The 26235-nt window shown below is 41.8% G+C and overlaps 2 protein-coding genes across 2 annotated transcripts; both read right to left on the bottom strand.

The window, feature by feature from the left end:
* Positions 1-655: 655 nt before the first annotated feature.
* LOC106587210 (protein FAM219B) lies at positions 656-7489 on the bottom strand. Its single transcript, XM_014175358.3, has 6 exons — positions 7241-7489; positions 3878-3992; positions 3656-3749; positions 3471-3548; positions 2913-2964; positions 656-2590 (listed from the first exon to the last, which is right to left on the bottom strand). Exons 1-6 carry the CDS (start codon positions 7313-7315, stop codon positions 2441-2443), a joined length of 564 nt encoding a protein of 187 aa, XP_014030833.1. The 5' UTR covers positions 7316-7489; the 3' UTR covers positions 656-2440.
* A 2986-nt stretch (positions 7490-10475) lies between these two features.
* LOC106587211 (cytochrome c oxidase subunit 5A, mitochondrial) lies at positions 10476-23210 on the bottom strand. The gene is made up of 5 exons (XM_014175359.3): positions 23003-23210; positions 15082-15198; positions 14799-14920; positions 11713-11837; positions 10476-10610 (listed from the first exon to the last, which is right to left on the bottom strand). Exons 1-4 carry the CDS (start codon positions 23073-23075, stop codon positions 11724-11726), a joined length of 426 nt encoding a protein of 141 aa, XP_014030834.1. The 5' UTR covers positions 23076-23210; the 3' UTR covers positions 10476-10610; positions 11713-11723.
* Between the last annotated feature and the right edge of the window lie 3025 nt (positions 23211-26235).

The following is a 26235-nucleotide window of genomic DNA, read 5'->3' as shown; positions in this document are numbered from 1 at the left end:
TGGTAATGCTCTGGTCTGGTACTATGGCTCCACTGTCTGTGTGGTCTTTACGTTCAGTTAACGATCTATTTATTCCACGTGTGAAACTCATTCCACAGAGCGTCGACTGGCTGTGGTGTTTCGCTCCTCCCGTGTACTTGATTGTTGAATTAAGGTCGCTGATTAGTAAGGAACTCCCCTTACCTGGTTGTCTAGGTCTTAATTGAAAGGATAAACCAGCAGACCAGTATGACACCCTTAATCTATTCTAACCAACCTGCTTTATCAAGTTGCCTTTCCAATATTTTTTATTTTACCTTTAGTCAGTTAAGAACAAATTCTTATTTTCACTGACGGCCTAGGAACAGTGGGTTAACTGCCTTGTTCCGGGGCAGAACGACAGATTTTTACCTTATCAGCTCGGGGATTCAATCTTGCAACCTTTCAGTTACTAGTACAACGCTCTAACCTCTAGGCTACCTGCCGCCCCGTAATATACCAGAATACTCAACATAAACATATTCTGCTTCCTCATGGCTGTACATCCACACTCTTCCACAAAACAAATATTTGACATAGAGATTAGATTGATAGTTCTCTGAATTCTGTGAGAATAACTTTGAATGGTGTAACATCCCCTCCAGCAAACCAGAAGAAAATTACAAAAGGACATGTGTATATTAATTAATTATATTGAATATAGCAAAACAATATTTAGAATAAAATAAAAATAGTGTTTCCTTTACATAATAATATTTCAAGTTAATGCATTTAGCACTCAGTAACACTTGGTATATTGTTTTAACTAGGATACAGAAGCAGATTGTCCCATTAGTTGCATAGTACAGGCAAGTGCATCGACTGGCTACTGACGGCACCGGATGGTGATGAGTCCAATATTTCTCTTTCTAGCGACACAGGTCAAGCACTCAATGGCTGCGTTTAAACAGGCAGCCAATTCTGATATTCTTTCTACTAATTGGTCTTTTGACCAATCATGCCAGATCTTTCCACGTCAGCTCTTATTCAAAGCTGATGTGATTGGTCAAACGACCAATTATTGAAAAATATCAGAATTGGGTCACTTGTGTAAACGCAGCCAGACCAACACACACTTCCACATTAAGTCTGCACTGATAAACAGCAACTAGCAAACACACTTCTTATCTTTAGCCACACATGTAAGGGCTTGAGCAATGAGAATCACTCATTCTAATGCTTGACAACACAGACAGAATTCTTCAAAATGTTTAGTGTACTCACAATGTACTGCTTGTTTTTAAAACCAGAAGATACCAAAACACTAACATTAGGGTGGGAAAATGTACAATTTGCCGAGTGACATGCGAGAGAGAGAGAGAGAGAGAGAGAGAGTGATCAAAATGTAACATGTAGGTGACTTGTCTGTTCAGATCGCCTTCTGATATTGTATGCATGTCCCTCTGAGTATCTAGTAACTACTATATGTAGTAGACAGAGAGGATCAAGTGGGTTATTGTGCTGTTGTGTACAGCATTGCCAGGAGGTAGTGGTTAACCTCAGTGACACCATGGGCTGTAATGTTACATCTAACACGCAGGACAAGATTGACCACAGTTCTCATTGCTGTAACATTACAGTAAACAGTGCCATTTTGTAACCCTTTAACATAACACTTTTTTGGGAGAAAGCATTGGAAGGCAGCCTGACATAAGAGTAAGTGCTAGTATCCCTATATCATTTAAAGCATTAATTCACATAAAAGTAAACCATGTAGTGTCAAAGACACCTAAGGGTCTGAGGTTAGACCCAAGATTAACACCAGGGATTTACAACAAAAACAGGGAATTTAGGAAGATGGATTAAAAATTCTAAATCAATGAAGCTATAGTTATGGAATGTTCAGGTTTGTTTTCAAAGGGCTTACTTTGAAAAAAGTGAATTGGAGCAAGACAAGCTTGTAGAAAAAGCTTTAGCCTTCAAACCGCTCTAGGACATTTGCTGTATGCATATTACCTTGCATATCAATTTTCTATGTTTAAATAGACCTGGGAGTGATATGCCAAAGAGGACAACAAGACAGTGACCTTCTCCATCAGGTGAATGAGTGTAGTGCATGTCCAGAGATTAATCACCCTGCACCTGTCTATTGAGAGGGGATGCAACATGGTTAGCATTTCATCTAGTTCCAAAATAACACAGAGGTCAACCTTTGGGGTGACAGAGAGCCCTGCTAGGACAGTGACTAAGGCTTTGGATGACTTCAGTCCATGCTTAATGTTACTTAGGGTGTATAGAGCACTGCAAAAACAGTGGCTAGCCATTTAAAGTGTTAGGGGGGTTCCATGCTTAGACAGTGGTGGGGTTTGGGTAACGGGAGGCCTTGCTCGACTTAAACAGTGGCTAAGGTCAGGGTAACAGAGGTCCAGTCTTTAAACACAGAGCTGCAGGGTCAGCCAGGTCACAGCACTAAGTGCCCTCCTCACTGCACAGAGCACGACGGGTCCTCAGCGCAGCAGCAGGCTGAGGAACCCATGGCTTTAGGGGGAATGAGGTCCAGGTCCTCGTCATCAGGGATCTCATCCAGCCGGTATCCATCCTGCAGCAGCTGCCTGCTCAGGTCTGGGTGCACCTGCACAGAGGTCAACAAGTCAGCCGTGGAATGACAATTCAAAAAGGTATGCGGACAGGAGGTGTAAGAAACAGGTGTGAGGATAGGCTGGATATTTGTTATTACACAGCCTATTTAGGCAATAATGGTGTATACTTGCAATAATGGTGTATATTGCATTGAATGTTGTTTAAATATGAATACATTTGTAGTTGACTATAAAGGGACAACTATTTTATATTGAAACTGAACCCTGCTCCTGATAGAGAGCACTGCTGCCCAACGAACGAGCCTTTCTATGTAGAAGCATGGTCTGAGTATAGTATACACTGGACACACTCACCTCAGCTGAAGAATATCCTGAGGAATACTGCTCGACATCTAGCTCATCATCACTGCAAGGTCAAGACAAGATGTCATTAGGAATACTCTTAGGCTGGGATTCAATCCAATCGAGGATTTGGACAATGTGCCATTTAAAAGGTAATTTACGATTGAGTGCTAGAGGCATCACTACAGACCCTGGTTTGATTCCAGGCTGTATCACAACCGGCCGTGATTGGGAGTCCCATAGGGCGGCGCACAATTGGCCCAGCATCGTCTGGGTTTGGCCTTCATTGTAAATAACAATTTGTTCTGACTTGCCCAGTTAAATAAAGGTTAAATAAAAAACGTCCTAAATAAACATAGGGCTCTTTAGAGATTGTCTGTAGTCAGTAGTGTCTGCAGTCAGTAGTGCCTTGCCAATAGTGTTGGCCGGAGAGAGTACTTAGCACCTCTGAACTGAGTGCCAGCCATAATTTGCGCACTGTCAGACATCCACCAGCGTGTGGTCCCTAAAACACAGTGCGACGAACGATTGCGCAGATCAACATTCAGTGCCATGTGTGTAGTCCTTTACCTGTCTGATTCCAATGCTACCAGTGTATCTTCAGCGTGCTGACTCAAAGCGGCATAACCTTTGTTGAACTTCACACTTCTACAAGAGGAACAAGAAAAACTTGAATTATAACAGCTCGAATACCTCAAATTCCATTATGCTTGCATGCACGCCTACAAACATACTTCTCCCTCCTCTCCTCTTACCTCTTTCCTCCTTGCCTGGGCTGTTGCATCACTGGACCCCCTGAGGTAAGGCCTTTTTTCTTCATTGCTTTGCGGGCCAACTCACGGTGTTTCTCTAAAGCCATGATTCAGTCACATGCAGAAGAACAACACTTTAAATAAAAACATAGGCTATGACTACACTGAAACATCACAAGACTTTAAACAGGAATTGTGTCAATCTAGGGCCAGGAATGCACTTACGTAGTTTCATGTGAATGGCTGAGGCTTTGGACATGATGTAGGGTCCCCTCTTCTCCAAAGGTCTGATGCCCCCATCTGTAGCCCTTGGTCTTGAGCTGCTGCCAGTGCCAGGACCCTTGACATGTGAAAATCAGGAATGTATGAAATAGAGGTCGACCGATTAATCGGAATGGCCGATTTCAAGTTTTCATAACAATCGGTAATCGTCATTTTTGGACACCGATTGTGGCCGATTACATTGCACTCCACAAGGAGACTGCGTGGCAGGCTGACTACCTGTTACACGAGTGCAGCAAGAAGCCAAGGTAAGTTGCTAGCTAACATTAAACTTATCTTATAAAAAACAATCAGTCTTAACATAATCACTAGTTAACTACACATGGTTGATGATATTACTAGTTTATCTAGCTTGTCCTGCGTTGCATATAATCGATCCGGTACCTGTTAATTTCTCATCGAATCACAGCCTACTCAGCCAAACAGGTGATGATTTAACAAGCGCATTCGTGAAAAAAAGCACTGTCGTTGCACCAATGTGTACCTAACCATAAACATCAATGCCTTTCTTTAAAAATCAATACACAAGTATATATTTTTAAACCTGCAATATTGCCTGCTAACATTAATTTCTTTAAACTAGGATAATTGTGCTACTTCTCTTGCGTTCCGTGCAAGCAGTCAGGGTATATGCAGCAGTTTGGGCCGCCTGGCTCATTGCAAACTGTGTGAAGACCATTTATTCCTAACAAAGACCGTAATACATTAAAAAAAATAATGTTTAACCTTTATTTAACCAGGTAAGCTAGTTGAGAACAAGTTCTCATTTACAACTGCGACCTGGCCAAGATAGAGCCAGAATTTGCCAGAATTTGCCAGAATTGTATATAATTATGACATAACATTGAAGGTTGTGCAATGTAACAGCAATATTTAGACTTAGGAACGCCATCCGTTAGATAAAATACGGAACGGTTCCGTATTTCACTGAAAGAATAAACGTTTTGTTTTTGAAATGATAGTTTCCGGATTTGACCATATTAATGAGCTAAGGCTCGTATTTCTGTGTGTTATTATGTTATAATTAAGTCTATGATTTGATAGAGCAGTCTGACTGAGCGGTGGTAGGCTCGTAAGCATTCATTCAAACAGCACTTTCCTGCGTTTTCAATCAGCTCTTTGCTGTGCTTCAAGCATTGCGCTGTTTATGACTTCAAGCCTATCAACTCCCGAGATTAGGCTGGTGTAACCGATGTGAAATGGCTAGCTAGTTAGCGGGGTGCACGCTAATAGCGTTTCAATTGGTGACGTCACTCGCTCTGAGACATTGAAGTAGTTGTACCCCTTGCTCTGCAAGGGCCGCGGCTTTTGTTGAGCGATGGGTAACGATACTTTGAGGGTGGCTGTTGTCGATGTGTTCCTGGTTCGAGCCCAGGTAGGGGCGAGGAGAGGGACGGAAGCTATACTGTTACACTGGCAATACTATAGTGCCTATAAGAACATCCAATAGTCAAAAGTATATGAAATACAAATGGTATAGAGAGAAATAGTCCTATAATAACTACAACCTAAAACTTCTTACCTGGGAATATTGAAGACTCATGTTAAAAGGAACCACCAGCTTTCATACGTCCTCATGTTCTGAGCAAGGAACTTAAACGTTAGCTTTTTTACATGGCACATATTGCACTTTTACTTTCTTCTCCAACACTTTGTTTTTGCATTATTTAAACCAAATTGAACATGTTTCATTATTTATTTGAGGCTCAATTCATTTTATTGATGTATTATATTAAGTTAAAATAAGTGTTCATTCAGTATTAAAAATAAATAAATACATTTAAAAAAAATATATATAAAAAAAAGTAAAAAAATTAAAAATCTGTATCGGCTTTTTTTTGGCCCTCCAATAATCGGTATTGGCGTTGAAAAATCAGAAATCGGTCGACCTCAAGTATGAAATGTCATGCCGGATTCTGTTACAAATAGAGGATCCCTGGAAGACCACTACAGGAAAACAGCCTTGCCCTAACGCTGCTAAACAACTACAAATTAGCCCTGCTATTAGCCTCATTTGAATCAAATAGATAACTAGCCGAGTATATTGCCACCAATTTAGAAAATGCTCAATTTTTAAAATAAATGTTTCGCTCCATGACGTAATCCAACAATGTTTATGCCACCATCTTGTCTATTTAAAAATCTTCTCACATTGATCGACACAAGTGAGTGCCATCAGGACACTTCCCAAAGTGTCGCTCAATGAGAGAAGATTTTAAATAGACAAGATGGCGGCATAAACATTGTTGGATTACTTCATCAAGAAAAACATTTATTTTAATAACTGAGCATTTTCTAAATTCAAATGAACCACCTGCAACTGGTCATGTATATTTAAAAGATACCCAAATCGAGACCTAAAAAAGGTATAGTCAAATAAAAGTTAGTTCAAATCTATGGCGATGGTTTGTATGGGGCTGTCCTGTAACGGACACCCAAACTCTTTGGTTATATCATAAAATCAACAGTGTAATGTTTTGATTTCAGTCGTGTTGTGTCCTTAACTTTACGAAACTCTTCCGTTTCAGTTGCTACCATAGCTATGTTTATGCAAATAATTTTCATATTTCTTCTGTAAGAAACATTCCTATTTAGCCCTTTCCATATAGGAGGCCGCTGAGGGGCGGACGGCTAATAATGCTTGGAATGGGCAGAATGGAATGGCAAACACATGGAAACCATGTTTGATGTTGTTGATACCTTTCTACCTATTCTGCTCCAGCCATTACCATGTGCCCTTCCTCCCCAATTAAGGTTCCACCAACCTCCTGTGCAATACAGGCATATTCCCACGAGTGTAAAGGGGTAACAGAATAGTTAAGATTACACAAGATGTTTTGAAATATCAAAAGAACGATATTGGTGTGTATTCTACACAGTTTAACATATCCTCTTTTTAATATTTGTTAGTGAACCTAAAGTTGCTGGATGCGGCAAGTAGCCAAGCTGATAAGAGCGTTGGGCCAGTAACCAAAAGGTCGCTGGTTCGAATGCCCGAGCCGACTAGGTGGAAAATATACCGGTATGCCCTTGAGCAAGGCACTTATCCAGAGAAATTAGGTTTAAGAGCGTCTTCTAAATGACATATGTAAATAACGTTCTCATTATCTGGTGTACAATCTGTAGCTAGTATGGTTAGCTTACACAAACGTAGCTAGTTAACGTTCGCAGTAGACCGTAAATAACAAGCCAAGTAACGTTATACGCTGAGAGAATTGTAGCAAGGTTGGCTGTCATTTGAAAAGAGTTGGCAGATATCAGATTGCGTGTTGTTATTGGTTAGCGAGCTAGCCAAAACATAGTTACCGGCGTCAAAACTTGGGACTCGGGGACTGCAGCAAGGAGAGTATCCCTCTCCTGTTCCTCCATAATGTTGTTCATGTTGGTGGGAATGTTCACGCTTTACACGCTAAAACAGGCATGTTGACTGTATTTCCAACCATCCATGAAAGGATGTTTTATCGCTGCTGTCTTTTACTCCTGCTAGCTAGTCTAAGGACCACTTCCGCTTCCTGTCAAGAGAAGCCTTGGACTACTTTCACCGTCCTTCCTTCATCCCTACCCCATGACATCAGAAACCACAAGGTGGGAGAACTTCAGTTGTAGCAAACAGGTAACAAACCTTTCTGGTGATCGTATTTTTATTTAACCAGGAAGGGCTCATTGAGTTTTGAAATCTCTTTTTCAAGAGCGTCCTGGCCAAGATAGTCAGCACACAATTACAGACAACATGAAAAACTACAAGTAATCTTGTAAAAACCATAGAATTCACAAGAGTATAACAAAATCATAAAACAACAAATTAAAAACATTGACAGGTCAGAGAATAAGCATCAATTCTTCATCGGTGATTTAAAAACACCAATCGGGACAAATTCTTCCAGTTTAAAAGTATTTTGTAAGGCGTTCCAAGCCGATGGCGCAGAGTACATAAAAGCCCTTTTACCAAATTCAGTTCGGACATTTGGAACAGTTAGCAGGATAAAGTCCTGCGAACGAAGAGAGTACCCACCACATTTCTGAACAATAAAAATACCAGTAAACCCAAAATGGCTTTGTAAAAAAAAAAGTATACCAGTGACTTGAAAAGGCCAGCCAACCCTGGTATATAAAGTGTAGTGGTGCGTAAGAGTTTTGCAGTTTAAAATACATCTCAATGCGCCATGGTAAAGGGTGTCAATTGATCTCAAACACTGAGTGGAAGCATTCATATATAAAATATCCCCATAGTCTAGTAAAGGCATAAATGTAGCTGATACTGGCCTCCTTCTGGCTTCAAAAGAAAAACGGGCCTTATTCCTAAAATAAAATCCCAACTTCAGCTTAATTTCTTTTGTAAATTGTTGAATATGCAATTTAATTAGAGGCCATCAATTAAAATTCCAAGATATTTATGAGGTTACAGTCTCAATCTCATTGCCCTGACAGGTAGTAATGGGTGTAAGGTTCATAATGTATTTCTTGCTTTAGAAAACACCATTAGTTTAGTTGTCAGTATTGAGGATAAGCTTCAATTGACACAAGGTATGTTGAACAGTATATAAAAAGCAGTTTGCAAGTTCTGGAAAGCTTTTGTGCGAGATGAGGAACAACAAATAACAGTATCATCAACATAAGTGAAGTTGTGCATTTTGCACATTTGTCTAATTTATATAAATAGTGAATAAGAGGGGACCAAGTACAGAGCCCTGGGGCACACCATTACAGACAGACAATTTAACAGATATGAGCCCATCAAATTGTGTGCACTGAGTTCTATCAGACAGATAGTTAGCAAACCATGCAACTGCATGCCCTGAAAGACCTACACTCGACAATCTCTGCCTCAGAATAGCATGATCAACTGTATCAAAACCCTTAGATCAATAAAAAGTGAGACACGGTGCTATTTTTTGTGAAGGGCTTCAATGATATCATTTATAAAACTTTCATGGCTGCAGAAATTGTGCTATGCTTCTTCCTGAAGCCCAACTGGTACATTGATAAAATAGTATATAAAAACTATTTTAGCTGTTCACTCAAGGGTTTCAAGTATTTCCAACAGGGGTGACAGATTTGAGATTGGCCTATAATTATTTAAAAGAGTTCGATCTCCCCCTTTTAAAAGTGGTAGGACAAATGCTGATTTCCAGATCTTTGGAATTTCATTATATTCCGGGGTTAGAGTGAACAGATTTGTAAGTGGTTCAGCTATGAAGTCAGCTGCCAGATTTAAAAAGCAGGGATCAAGAAGATCAGGACCTGCAGACTTTCTCTGATCTAAGAATTTCAGGGCTTTATGTACCTCCTGCACATAGAATGGCAAAAAGCTCAGTTTGACCAGCTCTCGCTGGTTCATCCACACAGGGTTGTACAGAGTCAGAGGACACTGAATCAAACAGCCTACCAGATGATACAAAGTGCTCATTGAAACATTTCAGTTTTGTCATATACAGCAACAAAGTCCTTCAATACACATGATGGTAATTCATTAACATTACTGTTTCCAGACATACTTAATAGCCTTCCAAATCCTTCTAGGGTCATTCAGGTTATCAGTGGTAACAGACAAAATATTCAGACTTGGCCTTCCTGAGAAGAAAAGAACACTGGCTTCTTTTTAGGCAGTTACAAAACAAATCAGTATTATCTATGTCATTATCAAAATGTCAGATCAGTGCAATATTCAACAAAAAGGGGCCACCTAACAGAGAGTGCAAAACTACCTTTAGGCTAGCATCTATTGATGAAGGAAACTTCTTCCCGGGGGCCTTTTGTTAAGAGCCTCGACGCTTGCTCTTAATGTTGACATATCGCTTGCGGTAAGGTTTTGGAAATAAGGAACGTATGTTATTCATATCAGCGTGAAATAATTTTGAAAAAAGGTTAAATAAACACCTTTCGGGTTAGTGTTCCCACACAGCCATATCACCATGTTACAGCACTTGTTAAGGAAGACGACCACCAGTGCTATTTAGCAATCTAGCATGTGTAACGTTAACTGGGAGGAAGCACACAGCATATGGATCTGTGCACGTCTGCTAGCTAATGTTACAGTAAGTAGTACGTTTTATTTGGAAGATTAGTTCGCTAAAATGAGAGATATGGGCCATGTCTTTCGAAAACCGGTCCATAAGCAATGACTGACGTAACAGCCAACCGTGGGCGAAGCTAACTGCTTAACACCCTACCCAGAGAAGGGTTTGAGAGCTAGTGCAAAACCTGACAGAATAACAGGACCCCTCTGCATTGAATCAAAGTGAATGCTGACCAAACCCATTGCTGGAATTGATCCCTTTGCCCTCAACTATCTTTTATCAGTTTCAACCCAGCAGTGTTCTGGGGTGCATCAAAGTACATACTACTAGATAAGTTAAATGTTTGGGGCTGCCATATGTTCATGTAAACATAAGATTATCGGTGTGTTGTGTAAGTCAGTGGTCTGAAAAAAGTCTATAATGGATTTAAATTAATAAAAGTTTGTTTGGAAATTGAACATTTGATACCTTTGAATGAATGGGTTACATGCCAGTAACTCAACCTTACCATTGAGACAGCAGAATCAATAGATATTTCTTTATTAAATCCATAATTTTGTACACAACAGGAGAGTGTGGATTAAATCAACATCACACAGACACCAGGACAAGGCAGAGACTTGAAGAGAAATGGTTCATCTTGTTGGACACCAGATGACCTGAGGGGAAATGAAAAGGAAACATTTCATTAGTTATTTAAAATTAAGAGAACTGTAAAGGGCCCGAAGATGTAACATGCGTTTCCCAAAACACCATGCAGAGAGAACGTTCTCTAAGTGTGTCGTTGAGGCATGTGTCAATACTGATAGGATCGAAAGAAAGGCAGCGCTGCTCTCGGGCCAGCTTTCTCCATTGAAATCTTACCTTAAAGCTGCAGTATGTAACTTTCTGGGCGACCCAACCAAGTTCACATAGAAATGGGTTATAGATCTGTCACTCATTGAAAGCAAGTCTAAGAAGCGGTAGATCTGTTATGTGCTCTATATCTATGCTTCCCGTTCTTAAGTTTAGTTTTAGCATCTTTTGGTTTTGTACACCAGCTTCAAATTGATGAAGACTTTTTGGTTATGGAAAAGTTATTTCAGAGCAGTACAATGATTCTCTACACAATGACTGCTTGCTTTATCAAACTGAAATTAGGCAAACTATTCGAATTTTAGCAACCAGGAAGTGGCAGAGCGATTTTCTGCACATTGCACCTTTAACATTAGAATTATTCCACAATACTGACGCTGTATCAGCTCCAAGAGATATTATCACCTACGGCTGCTAATATTGAGGCAGCTTATTCTAATGCACTAAATAAATCTCGAATGAACATAATTGATTTAAATATAGGCCTATGTAGCATATACTGTAGGTAGGCTATTTGTCTTTTGATGCAGTCATCTCAGGTTTCATGTGAATATCTTGATCCTTCGCTTGTTTAACATTTACAGAGACATTGGCAACTTTGTATTTGCATTCAACTTCGTTGTTAAGTTATCTGGGGTCACAAAGACTGATAAACATCTTGATTCTATGTATAACATGACATGGTAGGGGGGGGGGGACACATTTAACGATGCACTTCGCTGTTCTATGAGTGGTCTGAGGCAGTTGGTAAATCAAATATTTAAGTGCAACTTTAATACAAATGTTGGGACACAACTCGGAGATTTAATGATGCCCCTACAAAAGGTTGTAACGATGAACTTAGCCTCAAGATGCTTTTGAGAAACTGGGCCCAGAGCATTTCTTTTTCAATGTGTAAGCACTCACCCAGAGGATGTCTATAATATGTCCATGCCCAGATCCTCAGGTGTGGAGATACCCAGCTCAATCAGAGTGGGCTGCAGTTCTTGAATCAGGTATGGGTAGATATCTTTGTGGGGACCAGATTTGTCCTGTTACAAAGAGGACGATAAAGTTCACCATAGGGAATATTACAAAAAAGGCATACAGGTTGATAACTGTACCATTCTAGAAGTTTCCTAAATTACTAGTATATTATGTGAATAAATTCAAAGGAAATTAAATCCAACATATTTTACATGTTAAATGCCTTTTCACAAGAAAGTGACATACAGAACAAAAATATAAACGCAACATGTAAAGTGTTGGTTCCATGAACTGAAATAAGATACCAGAAATGTTCCATATGCACAAAAAGCACATTTTTCTCAAATGTTTACATCCCTGTTAGTGAGCATCTTTTTATTTAACTAGGCAAGTCAGTTAAGAACAAATTCTTATTTTCAATGACAGCCTAGGAACAGTGGGTTAACTGCCTTGTTCAGGGGCAGAACGACATTTGTACCTTGTCAGCTCGGGGATTCAATCTTGCAACCTTTCAGTTACTAGTCCAACACTCTAACCACTAGTCTACTTGCCGCCCCAGCATTGCTGCTTTGCCAAGATAATCCATCCACCTTACAGGTGTGGCATATAAAGAAGCTGATTAAACAGCAGGATCATTACACACCTTGTGCTGGGGACAAAAGGCCACTCAAATGTGCAGTTTTGTCAAAACACAATGCCACAGATGTCTCAAGTTGAGGGAGCATGCAATTGGCATACTGAAAACAAGAATGTCAGCCAGAGCTGTTGCCAGAGAATTTAATGTTTGTTTCACTACCATAAGCTGCCTCCAACATCGTTTTAGAGAATTTGGCAGTACGTCCAACCGGTCTCACAACCACATGTAACCACACCAGCCCAGGACCTCCACATCCGGCTTCTTCACCTGCGGGATTGTCTGAGACCAGCCACCCGAACTGCTGATGAAACTGAGGAGCATTTCTGTCTGTAATAAAGCCCCTTTGTGGGGAAAAAAACTGTCTGATTGGCTGGGCCTATGCCCTCCCAGGCCCACCTATGCTGTGCCCCTGCCCAGTCATGTGAATCCATAGATTAGGGCCTAATTCATTTTAATTGACTGATTTCCTTATATGAACTGTAACTCATTGAAATTGTTGCATGTTGCATTTTTTTTATTCAGTATAGCATAAAAATAGATTATGCTGTGAACCTTCCGGCTAGTCAAATAAATTAAAAAGTCAGCTACATTGAAAGGGTGAGGAATTAGTACACCCACTAATTAAGGAGTTTGACTGTTCTTTTTGTACAGCTAGGTGGCTCATGTGAGGATTAAAGTCTGCTTCCACCAATATAAGAAATAGCCCAAACCCTAAAAGTCAATAGTACAGTTCCCCTGAAATAAGCAGTGTTTTTCAAAGCTACTGGAATGTTAAATGTACTTTATTAGTGGATTTGTCTGTGAATGGAAGTCATTTAAATCATTTATGCTCAGTAATCTGTACAATTTTCAAATTTAACCATCTGGAACAAAAACACCCGAATACGATAAACATGTAGAATCTCACCCATGTAGAAGCTAGGTGAATTGCAATAGGCCCATCCACTTGTGAGCCAGGCCCACCCAATCAGAATGAGTTTTCCCCCACGAGATTTATTACAGACAGAAAAACTCCTCAATTTCTGGGATTTTATTTCAGCTCATGAAACATGGGACCAACGCTTTACATGTTGCGTTTATATTTTTGTTCAGTATATTATGGCCATTTTCTGAAATTACAATGCAAAAATTCTACATATAGGTCCTTTAACCAAATGGCAGAAATTGAAGTTATTTTCCCATTTAGACATGATATAAAAGCAGTGAGTATATCCACACTTGGGTTGTTCTGTCCTTGTCCATTAATGCTCTATGTCATGTTTCATGTTGTGTGGACCCTGTGAAATGTAGCTGCTGCTTTCACAACAGCTAATGGGGATCCTAATACAGTGCAGTCGGAAAGTATTCGGACCCCTTGACTTTTTCCACAGTTACATTACAGCCTTATTCTAAAATGGATGAATGTTGTCCCCCCCCCCCCAATCTACACACAATGACAAAGCAAAAACAGGTTTACACATTTTTATATTGAGATTGATTGATATATCAATCAAAAAAAAATTACATATGTATTCAGACCCTTTGCTCAGTACTTTGTTGAAGCACCTTTGGCAGCGATTACAGCCTCGAGTCTTCTTGGGTATGAGGCTACAAGCTTGGCACACCTGTATTTGGGAAGTTTCTCACATTCTTCTCTGCAGATCCTCTCATGCTCTGTCAGGTTGGATGGGGAGCGTTGCTGCACAGCTATTTTCAGGTCTCTCCAGAGATGTTCGATCGGGTTCAAGTCCGGGCTCTGGCTGGGCCACTCAAGGAGATTCAGAGACTTGTCCCAAAGCCACTCCTGCATTGTCTTGGCTGTGTGCTTACGGTCTCGAGCGCTGTTTGGCCGAGCGGCCAGTCTTGGTGGTTCCAAACTTCTATTTAATATTGATTGAGGCCACTGTGTTCTTGGGGACCTTCAATGCTGCAGACATTTTTTGGTACCCTTCCCCAGATCTGTGCCTCAACACAATCCTGTCTCGGAGCTCTACGGACAATTAATTCGACCTCATGTCTAGGACCTTATATAGACCGGTGAGTGTGCCTTTCCAAATCATGTCCAATCAATAGAATTTACCACAGGTGGACTTCAATGAAGTTGTAGAAACATCTCAAGGATGCTCAATGGAAACAGGATGCACCCTGAGCTCAATTTCAAGTCTCATAGCAAAGGGTCTGAATAATTATGTAAATAAGGTATGTTTATTTTTAATACCCGTTTTCACTTTGTCATTGTGTGTAGATTGAGGGGGGGAAATTATTTAATCAATTTTAGAATAAGGCTATCGTAACAATGTGGAAAATGTCAAGGGGTCTGAACACTTTCTGACTGCACTTATAAGATATATACGTTTATTTTATTGAGATGACTTCACTAGGAGTTGGTAGGGCAAGCTGTGTAGCTCACCTTGACTGCCTCGAGGATGCGGATAGCACTGGCCAAGTCATTCAACCTTCGGCAAGCACGAAGAGCTGAGTCGAGGATTTTGGGTTCAGGTACCAGGTCGTAGCCAATTAGTGTGTTCATGCCTATGGGATGTGGAATGGGATTCAAGCATACTACGTTATACATTTTTTCAAATTTGATAGTTTAAATAAAATTCTGTCTATCCGTTAGACTCAAACTCAAAAATTACTGTAGACCTTCGGCAAAAGTGCAGACTTATTTTCAACATTCTTTAGAAGATCACCTTTCTTCAGCTCCCAGGCATCAATGTCTGGCTTGCTGAAATAAGTGACCCAACGGGCATCGAACTCCTCATCTGTCTCCACCTTGGCATGGGAGTAGCACCGGGAGGCCAAAGGAGCTGCAACATAGAAAACAAACATTTTAGATCATATAGAGGTCAAGGCCTATTCATAGATGCTTGACTGAAAAAAATATATATACACACACACTTCAATTCTCATGAAAAAGCAGGTGAGCCATAACCTACACCTGCTGTCAGACATGTCATCTCACTACCAGCTGATTTCAAATGTGATTTTTGCAGCCCAGGATGTTGCTTTGAGGACTTCGCCTGTGCGCTCCACTAAGATCTATTCTAGAGGAAACTGACCTGTAAACATTACACGCATAATTGCAATATCAAATGAAATTGTATTTGTCACACATGTGCCGAATACAACAGGTGTAGACCTTACAGTGAAATGCTTACTTACAAGCCCTAACCAACAATGCTGTTTAAAAAAATGTATTAACTTAAAAAAAATTAATTAAATAAAAAAGTAACAATTAAAGAGCAGCAGTAAAATAACAATGGTGAGGCTATATACAAGGGGTACCAGTACAGAGTCAATGTGCGGGGGCACCGGTTAGTCGAGGTAATATGTACATGTAGGTAGAGTTATTAAAGTGACTATGCATAGATGAGAGTAGCAGCAGTATAAAAAGGGGGGGGGGGGGATGCAAGTAATCTGGGTAGCCATTTGATTAGATGGCTTGGGGGTAAAAGCTGTTTAGAAGCCTCTTGGACCTAGACTTGGTTCCCCGGTACCGCTTGCCATGCGGTAGCAGAGAGAACAGACTATGACTAGGGTGGCTGGAGTCTGACAGTTTTTAGGGCCATCCTCTGACACTGCCTGGGATAGAGGTCCTGGATGGCAGAAAGCTTGGCCCCAGTGGGCCGTACGCACTAGCCTCTGTAGTGCCTTGCGGTCGGAGGCCGAGCAGTTGCCAAACCAGACAGTGATGCAACCAGTCAGGATGCTCTTGATGGTGCAGCTGTAGAACGTTTTGAGGATCTGAGGACCAATGCCAAATCTTTTCAGTCTCCCGAGTGGGAATAGGTTTGGTCATGCCCTCTTCACGACTGTCTTGGTGTGCTTGGACCATGTTAGTTTGTTGGTGATGTGGACACCAAGGAACTTGAGCTCTACACCTGCTCCACTACAGCCCCGTCGATGAGAATGGGGGCGCACTCGGTACTCTTTTTCCTGTAGTCCACAATCATCTCCTTTGTCTTGATCACAGTGAGGGAGAGGTTGTTGTCCTGGCTCCACACGGTCAGGTTTCTGACCTCCTCCCTATAGGCTGTCTCATCGGCAAACTTAATGATGCTGTTGGAGTCGTGCCTGGCCGTAAAGTCATGAGTGAACAGGGAGTACAACAGGAGGGGACTGAGCACGCACCCCTGAGGGGCCCCCGTGTTGAGGATCAGTGTGGCGGATGTGTTGTTACCTAACCTTACCACCTGGGTGCGGCCCGTCAGGAAGTCCAGGATCCAGTTACAGAGGGAGGTGTTTAGTCCCAGGGTCCTTACCTTATTGATGAGCTTTGAGGGCACTATGGTGTTGAATGCTGAGTTGTAGTCAATGAATAGTATTCTCACATAGGTGTTCCTTTTGTCCAGATGGGAAAGGGAAGTGTGGAGTGCAATAGAGATTGCGTCATCTGCGGCTCTGTTAGGGCAGTATGCAAATTGTAGCGGGTCTAGGGTTTCTGGGATAATGGTGTTGTGAGCCATGACCAGCCTTTCAAAGCACTTCATGGCTACAGACGTGAGTGCTACAGGACGGTAGTCACTTAGGCAGGTTACCTTAGTGTTCTTGGGCACAGGGACTATGGTGGTCTGCTTGAAACATGTTGGTATTACAGACTCAGACAGGGAGAGGTTGAAAATGTCAGTGAAGACACTTACCAGTTGGTCAGCGCATGCTCAGAACACACGTGCTGGTAATCCGCCTGGCCCTGCGGCCTTGTGAATGTTGACCTGTTTGAAAGATCTTACTCACGTTGGCTGCGGAGAGCGGCAGGTAGCCTAGTGGTTAGAGCGTTGGACTAGTAACCGAAAGGTTGCATAATCGAATCCCTGAGCTGACAAGGTAAAGAAAAAGTAGTTCTGCCCCTGAACAAGGCAGTTAACACTGTTCCTAAGCGTCATTAAAAATAAGTATTTGTTCTTAACTGACTTGCCTAGTTAAATAAATTGAAAAAATAAAAAGAGCGTGATCACAATCATCCGGAACAGCTGATGCGCTCATGCATGTTTCACTGTTACTTGCGTCGAAGCGAGCATAGAAGTAATTTAGCCTGTCTAGTAGGCTCGTGTCACCGGGCAGCTCTCTGCAATATCCCGACTTGGCAGGGAAGGAATGTCTATTTACAGCAATCCGGCTAACTGGGTCAGAGGTCAATGCCAAGACACTTAATATATTTTGACAGCCCAAATCTAGCCATAACTGAGTGTAAACAGATCAAGAGCAGTAGATGGTGTAGGACATGACCATACACTGGTTTCTGCGAATTGTTGTGCACCAGTGTTGCCAACTTAGCGACTTTGTCGCTATATTTAGCGAGTATTCAGATCCCTCTAGCGACACATTCTAAAAAATAAAAAAAAACATTGACTAGCGACAAATCTCGCAACTTTTTCCTGGTGTTATTGGAGACTGAGGTGAAGGCACGTATCGTTCTTACTCTTCTCAAAGAGCAGCGGATGCTGCCGTGGGCCCCACCCCCGTCCCAAAGCACTCACAGGCGGCCCAGTCCTCGTGCAGCAGTCCCTCCCAGCTGCAGTCAGAGCAGGAGATGTTCACCCCTCCGCGTCCAGACTGCAAATGAATCGCGCATGCGGGAAGCCGCCGCTGGCTGATCCCGCCCTGGCTTACATTCAGGGTGGGATGTAAATGTAAAATGTTCTTTGTCTAAAATAAATCACTGCACAAAAATAAATCACTGCATTTGACTCACACAGCCTCAGTCACTTACCTTGTCCACTGTGTGTGTGCCTCTCTGTGACATAAGCTAAACATCTAGCTCATGTCTCAGTCTAAACTGTACACTCAAAAATACAGAAAGGAGTGGGAATCAAACCCTGAATTCAAAGGCTGGTTGAAGCCATTTATTGGAGATGATACACGGGCATACTGCCTGTATTGTAAGGCTGATTTCTACTTCAAACTTAGTGATGTAAAAAAATGTTTTATAATAAATAAAAATAAAAAACACATGACAACTCAAAAACATACTCAAAAGGCAAAGCCTTATAACAGTTCCACCCAAAAGAGGCTGCCATTTATGGTTAAAATGTACTCTGCAAAAAAGGCTGAGGCCACCATGGCATTAGCTATCGCTGAACACTGTTCCATGCTGGCATGTGATCACATTGGAGAAGCATGTAGAGCTGCTTTCTCAGACTCCACTGCTGCTACCCACTTCAAAATGCACAGGACAAAGTGCACAGAAATGATTAATGGTGTTCTAGCACCATATTTTCTGAAAAAAGTTGGTCGCAGATGTGGGTGACCAGCGTTTCAGCCTCCTCCTCGATGAGTCCACGGATGTAAGTGTTTCTAAGTACCTGGGGGTTGTGATAAGGTACTTTAGTGACACCAAGCAGACAATTCTATCAACATTTCTGGGGCTTGTTGAGTTGGAGGGAGGAGATGACAAATCTATAGCACGTGCTGTTGTGGCTTTCCTCGAGAAGTGTTGTCTTAAAAAAGAGAAACTCCTGGGGATAGGGACTGACAATGCCTCATGACGGGGATTAACAATGGGGTCCATAAAGTGCTGAAGGAGGAGTATGGCCTCAAATATCTGGTTCTTATTCACTGTGTGTGCCACTCTCTGCAGCTTGCTGGAAGTCATGCTTCCAATGACACCATCCCCCGTAGTGTGGAGTACTTGGTACGAGAGACTTAACTGGTTTTCAGTGTCTCCAAAGCGCAGGGAGGCTACAAGGCCATATATGAGACCATCAACTGTGGGGAGAAACCTTTACAGATAACCAAGGTGTGTGCCACACGTTGACTCTCCATTGAACCCGCGATTTCTTAGGCTGCATTTCGCAGCTTAGGCTGCATTTCGCAGTCACCAAGTCCAGTGAACACTGCTACATGGCTGAGGTTTTATACTCCATGTACAGTGATCCTCAAAACATATTGTATATGACTTTTTTGAAGTCAGTGCTGGGTGAGGTACAGTTTGCCATCAAGGTTTTTGAGGGAGAGCAAGTAGATCCTCTTAAGCTAAGTCTGTGAGCAGCAGGGTGCAGAATCCACTGGCAAATGTTGATGTACTCAAAGGGCCAATAGATGGATACATCAGTCTAGAGGTCGACCGATTAATCGGAATGGCCAATTAATTGGGGCCGATTTCAAGTTTTTATAACAATCGGTATTTTTGGACACCAATTAGCCTTTTTTTTTTTTTTTTACACCTTTATTTAACTAGGCAAGTCAGATTAAAAACACATTCTTATTTTCAATGACGGCCTAGGAACGGGGGTTAACTGCCTTGTTCAGGGACAGAACAACAGATGTTTACCTTGTCACCTCGGGGATTCGTTTTTGCAACCTTCCGGTTACTAGTCCAACGCTCTAACCACCTGCCTTACATTGCACTCCACGAGGAGCCTGCGTGGCAGGCTGACTACCTGTTGCGCGAGGGCAGCAAGAAGCCAAGGTAAGTTGCTAGCTAGCATTAAACATATCTTATAAAAAACTATCAATCTTAACATAATCACTAGTTAAACTAGTAATATCATCAAACATGTGTAGTTATCTAACGTGTCCTGCATTGCATATAATCGATGCGGTGCCTGTTAATTTCTCATCGAATCACAGCCTACTTCGACAAACGGGTGATGATTTAACGAGCGCATTTGAGAAAAAAGCACTGTCGTTGCACCAACATACCTAACCACAAACATCAATGCCTTTCTTTAAAATCAATACACAAGTATATATTTTTTAACCTGCATATTTAGTTAATATTGCCTGCTAACATGAATTTCTTATAACTAGGGAAGTGACGTTGTGTCACTTCACTTGCGTTCCGTGCAAGCAGTCAGGGTATATACAGCAGTTTGGGCCGCCTGGCTCATTGCGAACTGTGTGAAGTCCATTTATTCCTAACAAAGGCCGTAATTAATTTGCCAGAATTGTACATAATTATGACATAACATTGAAGGTTGTGCAATGTAACAGGAATATTTAGACTTAGACATGCCACCCGTTAGATAAAATACGGAACGGTTCCGTATTTCACTGATTTAATAAACGTTACGTTTTCGAAATGATCGTTTCCAGATTCGACCATATTAATGACCAAAGGCTCGTATTTCTGTGTGTTATTATGTTATAATTAAGTCTATGATTTGATATTTGATAGAGCAGTCTGACTGAGCGATGGTAGGCAGCAGCAGGCTCATAAGCATTCATTCAAACAGCACCTTCGTGCGTTTGCCAGCAGCTCTTCGCAATTCTTCAAGCATTGCGCTGTTTATGACTTCAACCCCCGAGATTAGGCTGGTGTAACGATGTGAAATGGCTAGCTAGTTAGCGGGGTGCGCGCTAATAGCGTTTCAAACGTCACTCGCTCTGAGACTTGAAGTAGCTGCTTCGAGGGTGGCTGTTGTCGAAGTGTTCCTGCTGAACATCCAATAGTCAAAGGTATATGAAATACAAATCGTATAGAGAGAAATAGTCCTATAATAACTACAACCTAAAACTTCTTACATGGAAATATTGAAGACTCATGTTAAAAGGAACCACCAGCTTTCTTATGTTCTCATATTCTGAGCAAGGAACTGAAACGTTAGCTTTTTTACATGCACATATTGCACTTTTACTTTCTTCTCCAACACTTTGTTTTTGCATTATTTAAACTAAATTGAACATGTTTCATTATTTATTTGAGGCTAAATTGATAGTATTTATGTATTATATTAAGTTAAAATAAGTGTTAATTCAGTATTGTTGTAATTGTCATTATATCAAATAAATAAAAAAATTGGCATCGTCTTTTTTTGGTCCTCCAATAATCGGTATCGGCGTTAAAATCATAATCGGTCGACCTCTACATCAGTCCCAAACCGTACCTTGGTTACCTTTTTGAGTCAAAGGCAGCTGAGCTCCACCTTGCGCCTGAGGATGAAAACAATGCCCGAAAGCGATGTGTAGCCTTTACCATCTCCCTCACTAATGAGTTGAGGGTGAGACTGCCGGACAACGCCGAAGCATTGCAGTACATGTCAGATTTCAATGTGGAGGAAACTCTAAAGCACAATAAGAGCCCTGGAGAAATAGAAAAAATAGCCAAGCTTTTTGGCTACTCCCCTGCAGAGATAGGCAAGATTGTCCAGCAATGGCGTGCCATCCATCTTAGTAAATGGAATGAGACAAAAAAAACACACTGGGCTTCTGGAGTGAGATTTGGAAGTTCAGGGATGCAGCTGATATCAACCCGTTTCAAGAACTTGCCATGGCCGCTGTGTCTGTGTTGTCCTTGCCACACTCGAATGCTGAAGTCGAGAGAGTATTCAGCCAGATGAGTGTGGTAAAAAGCAAACTTAGAAATCAGATATCCTTGCAGACCCTTAACTCCATCCTGTACATTCAATATGGGCTGAAGCTGTCTGGTGAGGCTTGCTATGAGCACCAGCTGCCTGATAATGTTTTGCAGCTTTTTGGCACATCAGCTGCTTACTCATTTAAGTCAGCTCCCTCAGTTGCTGAACCTGCCATAGAGAGCCTTGACCAAAATGACGATGACCCACTCTTTCAGTGAGCCAGCACAGCCTGTGTGTGTGTGTGTGTGTGTGTGTGAGGGGGGTCTGAAAAAATAAATAACAAATTAACCTGAATTAGGGCCAGACTAGTTACCATAACTTTCTCACATTGCCATTGACAGTTTTTTCTATTGTCTCTTTTTGGTCCATTTAGATTGTATACAAAAAAAAAAAAATGTTATGGTTAAAAATGTTCATGTTTTACTGTGACTTGTTGTAGGCTCCTAAGTGGTCCATAAGATTAAAAACCAAACCAAATTAAGAAAACGAAAAAAAATGTTTTTATAAAAAACTAAGTAACTCCGCCAGTGTCTCTTTTGGGTCACTTGCCGGTCCCAAGCCCGGATAAAGGAGGAGGGTTGGAATTGTGACAAAAAAAAACAAGAATCGACAGATGAAAGTTCATTTGTAGTTAGTTCTAAACATATTTAGGATGTTTTTTACTCACTTTTTTGTCTCTCCCACATTATTCCTCTCTCCTACAGGGTCCATCACAATTAAATGCACATGGCCAATTATGCAAATTATGTGACGTCATTTGGCGACTTCTAGGACAGCCAATAGCTACTTTCCTTACTGAGGAGTTGGCAACACTGCTGTGACTCCCTCGAAAAACCGAAGCATGGGTCATCACAAGGACACATGCTAAAGTTTACTAGCTGTCTGATGGTTATATACATTGACACTGGATATGACCTCAATTTAAGAACATGAAAACTCTATACTATTTATGGGCACCAAGAAATATTACTTTAGATCAAATGATAATCAATGTCACCCTGACGCAAACGATAGTCCCATTGACTTGGCATTAGCTAGCTAGCTAATGCCATCTAGTCTAATCAGCGGTGTATGATCACAATACATTTGTGACTTCATATACTTAACCGCAATGCTTTGAATTTGCCTAAAAGTGCAAACTATATATATCATGTCGAATTTGAAGACTACCGTAACGTTACATACCATTTACGACTAACGTTAGCCAGCTAGCTTGGTGGCTACTTGCTATGGACAACTGGCAAGCAAGCTAACACGAAAGGCAAACCGTTTAATGAATAAATAGACAATTAATAGGCTTTGCCGTCAGTCTTACCCGAGTAACATGGTCGTGTCCGCGTTAAACTCCGTACCCCAGAGGTTGAAAGTCGAACAACAGCTCTGAACATCTTGCCGACCGGTGACAGTCAGTGGCTAACGGTGTCGTATGCTAAGGAACCGATTCAGAGGTACATCGAAAAGGGAAGCTATTGCGTCTGCGCAAAACCGTAGGGCCTACGTGCTAGGAGACAACCGCGCGACTGAGAGTGAGGTAGGCTGTTAGCCTCACCTTTGGTGGTCTTATCAACAACTGCCATTTGGAAATAAATGCTACAATGTACATACGCCTTATTGTAATACATTCAACCCAGGGTCGTTACAATATAATTACCGTAAATACACACTCCCATAGCAGTGTTAACCTGCCTAACGCAGTAAATAAACTGCTAGGCTACATTACCCACTGATAACTAGGGCATTCGAAGGTCTAAGGCACTGCATCTCAGTGCTAGAGGTGTCACTACAGACCCTGGTTCGATTCAAGGCTGTATCACAATCGGCCGTGATTGGGAGTCCCATAGGGCTGCGCACAATTGGCCCAGCGTCGTTAGGGTTTGGCCGGGGTAGGCCGTCATTTTGTAATGATTGCAGTATGGTTTTGGAAGCATATAAACTATCCTTCCTATCAGTGAGAAATCGTGTTCGGAAAAACAAAGCTTCAATTGATACACACCTTTTTATAGGGTTAGGGTTCCCAGACGGCCATATGTTCATGTTACAGCGATTGTGTACAGAGCGAAGAGAGATTGGACGATCTGTGCTAATTAGCTAACCTCTGAACAACTGTGTGTAAATGGACAGCCTGGTCTCATTGACTAGATGTAAAATAGTAAACGCCAATCCGGGACACTCAAATTAGTATATGTTACATCTGGTATGTTTACATGAGACAGAAGGTTACTTAAGGCAAAAACGAATGGAGGGTACATGGGTGGTCGTATAATGTGAACATCTAGCAACCTAAGGGTTGTGTGTTCATCTCATCATCGACAATTTTATCATTTGAGCTAATTAGCAACTTATCAACTGCCTACTACCTTTTAGCTAAACTCAGCAAAAAAAGAAACATCCCTTTTTCAGGACCCTGTCTTTTAAAGATAATTCGTAAAAATCCAAATAACTTCACAGATCTTCATTGTAAAGGGTTTGAACACTGTTTCCCATGCTTGTTCAATGAACCATAAACAATTAATGAACATGCACCTGTGGAACGGTCGTTAAGACACTAACAGCTTACAGACGGTAGGGAATTAAGGTCACAGTTATGGAAACTTAGAACACTAAAGAAGCCTTTCTACTGACTCTGAAAACCCCCAAAAGAAAGATGCCCAGGGTCCCTGCTCATCTGTGTGAACGTGCCTTAGGCATGCTGCAAGGAGGCATGAGGACTGCAGATGTGGCCAGGGCAATAAATTGCAATGTCCGTACTGTGAGACACCTAAGACAGTGCTACAGGGAGACAGGACGGACAGCTGATCGTCCTCGCAGTGGCAGACCACGTGTAACAACACCTGCACAGGATCGGTACATCCGAACATCACACCTGCGGGACAGGTACAGGATGGCAACAACAACTGCCCGAGTTACACCAGGAACGCACAATCCCTCCATCAGTGCTCAGACTGTGCACAATAGGCTGAGAGAGGCTGAACTGAGGGCTTGTTGTAAGGCAGGTCATCACCAGACATCATCGGCAACACTGTCGCCTATGGGCACAAACCCACCGTCGCTGGACCAGACAGGACTGGCAAAAAGTGCTCTTCACTGACTTGTTACAGTTTTGTCTCACCAGGGGTGATGGTCGGATTTGTGTTTATCGTCGAAGGAATGAGCGTTACACCGAGGCCTGTACTCTGGAGAGGGATCGATTTGGAGGTGGAGGGTCCGTCATGGTCTGGGGCGGTGTGTCACAGCATCATCAGACTGAGCTTGTTGTCATTGCAAGCAATCTCAACGCTGTCCGTTACAGGGAAGACATCCTCCTCCCTCATGTGGTACCCTTCCTGCAGGCTCATCTTGACATGACCCTCCAGCAAGACAATGCCACCAGCCATACTGCTCGTTTTGTGCGTGATTTCCAGCAAGACAGCGATGGCAGTGTTCTGCCATGGCCAGCGAAGAGCCCGGATCTCAATCCCATTGAGCAAGTCTGGGACCTGTTGGATTGGAGGGTGAGGGCTAGGGCCATTCCCCCCAGAAATGTCAGTGAACTTGCAGGTGCCTTGGTGGAAGAGTGGAGTAACATCTCATAGCAAGAACTGGCAAATCTGGCAAATCTTGCTGAGTTTACTTTGCATCTACTTAGCATGTTAGCTAACCTTAACTCTAACCCTAACTCCTAGCCTAGATAACATAAGCCACAACAAATACATTTCGTAACACATTGTACGAATTGCAATTTGTAACATATCATACAAATTGCAATTCGTAACATATCATACAAAATGTAAGGTCCTTGGACTAACATGCTGACTACACTGCTCACGTCCCATGCGTGACCGTTGCAAAATAAATGTACACATACATGTTATTCAATCATTGCGCCAACAAACGTCTGCGTTGCCAGGCGCTAACATAGAAGTTGCTTCTATTTGTGGCGCAGAACGCGCTGCAAGTCCTGCCTCTCTCATCTCCTCATTGGCTTTTAGAAGCATTTGCCCATGTGCCATCTCCTCATTGGTTATACCCACGTGGGTGACTGAAAGATGAACGGAGGTCGGTAGTGGTAATACACCTTATGAAAGTTAGTTGCCAATCGCCATATAAAGTCCAAAGAAGAAAAAGCTTGGAAGAAAGAGAGATGACTAGAAACGATTCGGTTGACTGTTTTATGTGTGGATTAATTGTCGGAGTAGAGGACCTTGTGCATTTCAGGTAAAATAACAACTCAACATTTATATTCCAGGACAAATTAGCTAGCAACAGCAAGCTAGCTAAATAGGACAAATTAGCTAGCAACTGCAAGCTAGCTAGCTAAATTGCCATAAATGTTTAATGCTTTTTGACCTGTCCACAAATTAATATAATTGGTTTAGAGTTTTGATTTTTCAAGCTGCGTGTCGTGATCGCGTTTGGTGTGGAGGGACAAAATCAATTTGCGGACGCACGTGCGTGGAGAAACGTTAAAGTCCAATATTGGGCTAGGGCCCTATAAATTAGACTAAGTGCGATAACTTCAGGATCATCAATCAATCAATGTACTGCACAATTTTACAAATTTTTGTGCCA

Source organism: Salmo salar, chromosome 26 (genome assembly GCF_965601325.2).
Source record: "Salmo salar chromosome 26, fSalSal1, whole genome shotgun sequence".
Taxonomy (NCBI): Eukaryota; Metazoa; Chordata; class Actinopteri; order Salmoniformes; family Salmonidae; genus Salmo; species Salmo salar.
This window is presented reverse-complemented; position numbering and strand designations above follow the sequence as displayed.

Excerpts from the sequence above, each read along its gene's own strand:
- LOC106587210 (XM_014175358.3), bottom strand. The coding sequence starts at position 7,315 with ATGAACAACATTATGGAGGAACAGGAGAGGGATACTCTCCTTGCTGCA. Across the intron at positions 3,549-3,655 it reads CCCAGGCAAGGAGGAAAGAG|AAGTGTGAAGTTCAACAAAG; the intron begins GTAAGAGGAGAG and ends TTCCTCTTGTAG. Across the intron at positions 2,965-3,470 it reads GTAGCATTGGAATCAGACAG|TGATGATGAGCTAGATGTCG; the intron begins GTAAAGGACTAC and ends TTGACCTTGCAG.
- LOC106587211 (XM_014175359.3), bottom strand. The coding sequence starts at position 23,075 with ATGTTCAGAGCTGTTGTTCGACTTTCAACCTCTGGGGTACGGAGTTTA. Across the intron at positions 15,199-23,002 it reads GACACGACCATGTTACTCGG|CTCCTTTGGCCTCCCGGTGC; the intron begins GTAAGACTGACG and ends TCTATGTTGCAG. Across the intron at positions 11,838-14,798 it reads GCATCCTCGAGGCAGTCAAG|GACAAATCTGGTCCCCACAA; the intron begins GTGAGCTACACA and ends TCTTTGTAACAG.